The sequence below is a fragment of the Notolepis coatsorum genome (assembly GCF_963971535.1).
Source record: "Notolepis coatsorum genome assembly, chromosome: 2".
NCBI classification, from domain to species: domain Eukaryota; kingdom Metazoa; phylum Chordata; class Actinopteri; order Aulopiformes; family Paralepididae; genus Notolepis; species Notolepis coatsorum.
In genome coordinates this window covers 9,445,331-9,450,502 of record NC_140166.1, presented here as the reverse complement: position 1 = coordinate 9,450,502, position 5,172 = coordinate 9,445,331, and the positions used below count along the sequence as shown (strand labels likewise).

Sequence of the window (5,172 nt, the reverse complement as noted above, 5' to 3'; positions counted from 1 at the left end):
AAATGGTCAATGATTCTGTGTTTTTTGCTGTACTAATCGGTCAGACTGGGAAAAGCATTTGGAGTACTTCAGATTGCCAAAAGCTATTACAAATCAGGGAGAAGAGTGCAAAAAGATTTCTGATGATGTGCTACAACAGTTCTTTATGCAGATGATTCAACATTGTATTACGCTGCACCATCATGCAATGTACTTAATGAAGTTTTGAGCAGAGAACTTAAAGTTGTGCATGACTGGGTAGTATGTAATAGACTTTTCCTTAACATCGCCAAGACTAAATATATTGTGCTGGGAACAAGGCACAGGTTATCTACATCTAAATCTTCATTTAAACTTGTGTAATTCGGCAGTTCAACAAGTTGAAATTACTAAACTCCTTGGAGTGATGCTGGATTGCACTCTGTCTTGGTCTCAGCATATTAATTATATTGTTTTGAAAATGGGAAGAGCAATTGGTATTTCCAGGAAATGTGCTTCTTAGCGTCATTCACTGGAAGTAGGTGTGCCAGTGTAGCCTAGTTCCCAACAGTCACGAAATACACTCCAAATACAACTCCAAAACTTTCCTTTAAACATGTTGTGACCTGTGTATTCACCATGTGGATAAATAGATAAATAAAAAATGCGACATTTTCGTTTTCTAAGCAGATATATACTTGAAAAAAAAATTTGGCGGAATGTTTTTTCGGGCTTCTTGCTTACAACTGTCTCAGAGTCACCCACTTTGGTTGCGTATCGTTCAGCGTAACATTAACCTCTTTAGCCCGTGCGGTCCGCCGGTGGATGACATCACGTCATAAATCAAGCTCTGCAGACTGTCGTTTTATTTTTCAAACGTATTCAAGAATAAACATCATAACCATGTCACAACAGCAGTTATAATGTATTTACGTCAATACGTTTGTTTACCAATAGGTTAAAGTGTTATTAGTGAGATTTTCGTTTTCGTTTGTGTTGTTGTGTCGCGGGGATCGGCCATTTTGAATTACCGGCTGTTTGGGAAATGTAGTAATTTTGAGAAAAAATTTAAGAGGACATCCAGAGCTTTCAATGAGCGTTGGAATAAAAAAATTTAAATACACTTCCCAAAGACCTCTAGGTCCCGGCAAGCACATTTATTGTTATGATTTTTTTTTTCTCTTATTACGCTGGATAATATACCACAAAACTGAACGTTATTGGCATATATTGGAGTGCAGTTAGTTTGTCTCCCCTATCTTGAGCATTTAGCAACAATCCGATTTGAAATCAGTTTAAAATTGGCGGAGCTCTTGCAACATTAAAAAACCTACTGTACATCCAGTAGATTTCATTCTGTGTTCCTTATGCATGCCTGGTGATACTAAATCCAAATTGAACTTGGGCATTTGAAAGATAAGATTTGGCACAATTCATAAATGTGTGAATTGGCTATAATAAGGTCATTTATAAGCCTGCTATTCTATATTATATAATAATATTTCAAATTGCATTGGTCCGGATGGAAGAATTCAGTACTGTATCTACAAAACCTTCTGTTTAATCATCTTCCCTTTATTAATTTCCTTAGCTTTGTTGTACACGTGATCTCAAGAAGGTACTGAATGTCTGGTCATTTTTAGCATGGTGTTGTTTGACTGTCAAAGATGCAATGACAAATCATAATTCATATTCTCCTGTGCGGTGATTGATTGATTGAAAATTGTATTAACAGATTGCAGAATGGGCACAATACAGTATGGCTCAATACACACAATTGTTAAGGTATGCAGACCAGAGAAAGACTTTCGTCTTGTTTACATCAGGGTCACCCATTTAAGGGTGCAATTAGCACTGTGCAATCCATTCTTTGTGGATCCCGCCCTAAATGTGTGAGGATGAGAACAGAGTTGTGGGGCGGCTTTGGCTCAGGGGTAGAGCGGGTCGTCCAATGATCGAAGGGTTGGTGGTTCGAATCCCGCTCAAGCCCATGTCCATCCCATTGCCGTTGTGTCCTTGGGCAAGACACTTAACCTACTTGCCTCGTATGAATATGTATGCATGTGAATGAATGTTGGTGGTGGTCGGAGGGGCCGTAGGCGATGATTATTCGCCACGCTTCCGTGAGTCTGCCTCAGGGCAGCTCTGGCTGCAATTGTAGCTTACCACCACCGGTTTGACTGTGTATGAACGAATAATGGACTCTGTAAGCGCTCTGGGGTCACTGGGGTGTCATGAAGAGCGCTATATAAATCCAATCCATTATTATTATTATTATTAGTTAGGCAAAAAAATAATCTGGCTCCTTGCTTACAACTGTCTCAGAGTCACCTACTTGGGTCCTGTATCGTTCAGCGTAACATTAAGTGTGTGAAGAAGATGAGAACAAAGTTATTGCTATCAGGGAGCAAAGATACAGTAGTTAGTAATTTGGTCCCAAATCTAACTAGAGGGAGGAAATGGAACCCAAGACAGGCAGTACAGGAAGCAGAGGCAGCTCTTAGGCATACAGACATTGGACGTCATTCTTGCTCGCTCCATAGATGACTTGGCCATAATAAGGTCATTTATAGGCCTGATATTCTATCATATCATGTTTTAAAATGCATGTCTCCGGATGGCAAAATTCAGTACTCTATCTACAAAAGACCACGTGAATCATCTGCCTTTTGTTCATTTGCTTAGATTTATAGTACACTTGATCTCAAGAAGGTGCTGAATGAGCTCAGTGGCAATCTTTCACTTTTGTTTATTTATATTCTCCTTTGGTTCATTATAATTTACTCAATCATAGTAACAGACACAGTGGGTCTCATTCTCGAACGAAGTTACGACAAAATATTTAGTCTTAGCCAGATTTCGGCCTATTTAAGACATATTAGGGCTGGGAGTGGGAGTCCTCAAATTTTCCTGAGATCTTATTTGAGAGCAGATCCAAGAGTGCTGAGGAGCACACTTAAATATGCTCTCAGCCCACGATCAAATCTCATGATTGATTGACTAATTTAAAATTTTATTATAACTTGACAGACTGTGTTCTCATATTGATTCCTTCACGTCAACACTACAGGCCTCCTTGGAATTAATTACTTAATCATAATTAAAATAAATATGACAATATTTGTATGATAAGAAATTACGTTATTTGATGTCGGAAAAATAAATAATAGCTACAGTACACACACTGCAAATGACTCGGAATAAATAAATACATCAGCCACATAATTCTGTTATAATTTTATTGTTGTTCTTATTTATAGTTTGGGACATTTGCTTATTGTATACATTATAAGAGCCAGTGGATAAACATTCCACTCCTCATCTTACCGGTACGATGTTGCGTGTGACAAATAAACCTGACCTTGCAGGTGCACTTGAACAGCAATCATGTACATTGAACCCTGGCATCCAATTAACAGTGATTAATCGCGCCATACTTAAAATGTATGGTCAACTCTGCACCCAAGGCTTACACACACAATTATGGGTAACGTCCAGCATAATTATGCTCGATACGAACGCGCAATGAATAGGGAGCGCCAGTACAGGGACCACGCTGATCTCTTCGCCGAGAGTGACGCGTACCTGCTGGGACGCTTCAGGCTGCCAAGACCTGTGCTAATGGAGCTGTCCGAGACGCTGGAGCCAGCACTGAGGAGCCAGACCAGACGCTCCAACCCTGTGCCACCGCACGTCCAGGTACTGTCCACCTTGGGCTTCCTAGCAACTGGAACATTCCAGAGGGAGCTAGGAGACAGGGTGGGCATATCCCAGACCTCCATCAGCCGCTGCATCCCACGGGTCTTGGCTGGCATCGTGGAGTTGACCACGCAGTACATCAGATTCCCCTTTTCCGCCCAAGAGCAGATCCCAGTGAAGACGGCATTCCATGCCATCGCTGGGCTGCCAAACATCATCGGCGCTATTGACTGCACCCACGTGCGCATCCTGGCACCCTCCCCAGACCCGTTCCCATACCTTAATCGGAAGCAGTACCATTCTATCAATGTACAGGTATGTTTCTATTTTTTGTTTACTCTCTTACCACTTCATCCAATTGGACAGCACCTTGCTTCCTTTTCTCATCTTACTTGTTTTTTCTTTTTTCCTGTGTTACTATATCTATCATTTCTTTTGCTTCTCTCTTCAAATAGAATTTATATTTATTATTTATTATTAGGTCATCTGCGACGCCAATAACCAGCTGTTGAACATCGTCGCCCGTTTCCCAGGAGGTGCGCACGACTCGTACATCCTCCAGAACAGCGAAGTGGGTATGCTCCTGAAACAAGGAGACGCAGGAGACGCATGGCTAATTGGTGAGTATCTGTGCGTATAGAATTGTTCTTGCACCAGTATAGGCTTCTATTCCACTAATGACTTGTTTTATTAGGAGACCGTGGATATGCACTGGCCCCATGGCTGATGACCCCAGTCGCCAACCCTCACGCCGCACAGGAGGCGGAGTATAACGAGCGCCATGCGCGCACCCGGTCCACCATGGAGTGCACAATTGGGTCAATAAAGAGACGCTGGATGTGTTTGGACGCAGCAGGTGGCAAGCTGCTGTATAAGCCGGATAAGGTGTGGATGAAGGCAACAGCTGATAGATTGTCTTGGCCGTGCCGTGTTAAAACATGTATGAGTGCCCACCTCAGCCCAATACAATCATATGTTGCATGACATTTATTGTGGCTTATTTATTCTTTCCAGGTGTGTACGATCATCATGGCCTGCTGCGTCCTGCACAACATTGCGGAGAAGCGTGGTGTCCCGCTACCCCTCCAGCCACCGCAACAACCACCTGACCAGGACATGCATCCTGACCCATTAATGGGCCCGGATAATAGGCGTGCTGTCTTAGGCTACGTTTAGACGGAGAGAGTCTGAACAGAAACCGCAAAAGTCGTCTTGTGGTCTCACTTTTAATTTAGCGTTTAGACTAGCGTTTTGGGATGGAATTCTCCGTGCAGACGAGGCTGTAACGACTCGAGACGACTGAGCCCCGCTGTCACACGATTGGCGCATATGTCACATGACGTGCTGTGAAGACCCGCCCTACTCTGCCTCTGATTCGCAGACTGTGGGTGGGGAATGTGATTGGACCAAAGCAGAGTCACTCACAGACAGTGGGTCCAGTCACGCCGCGGGACAGATTCTTGTGTATTTAAAAGTACTGCCAATGTAGCCTTCAGGTGATCGCCATGGATAGAA

At 42.7% G+C, this 5,172-nt stretch overlaps 1 protein-coding gene across 1 annotated transcript; it reads left to right on the top strand.

Annotated features, from left to right (window-relative positions):
- Positions 1–3,483: 3,483 nt before the first annotated feature.
- On the top strand, positions 3,484–4,833 carry LOC311248913 (putative nuclease HARBI1; the record flags this gene model as incomplete). The annotated part of the gene is made up of 4 exons (XM_084338142.1): positions 3,484–3,972; positions 4,139–4,277; positions 4,394–4,542; positions 4,672–4,833. The coding sequence occupies 4 exons, from the start codon at positions 3,484–3,486 to the stop codon at positions 4,831–4,833; spliced, it is 939 nt and encodes a 312-aa protein (XP_084194268.1).
- Between the last annotated feature and the right edge of the window lie 339 nt (positions 4,834–5,172).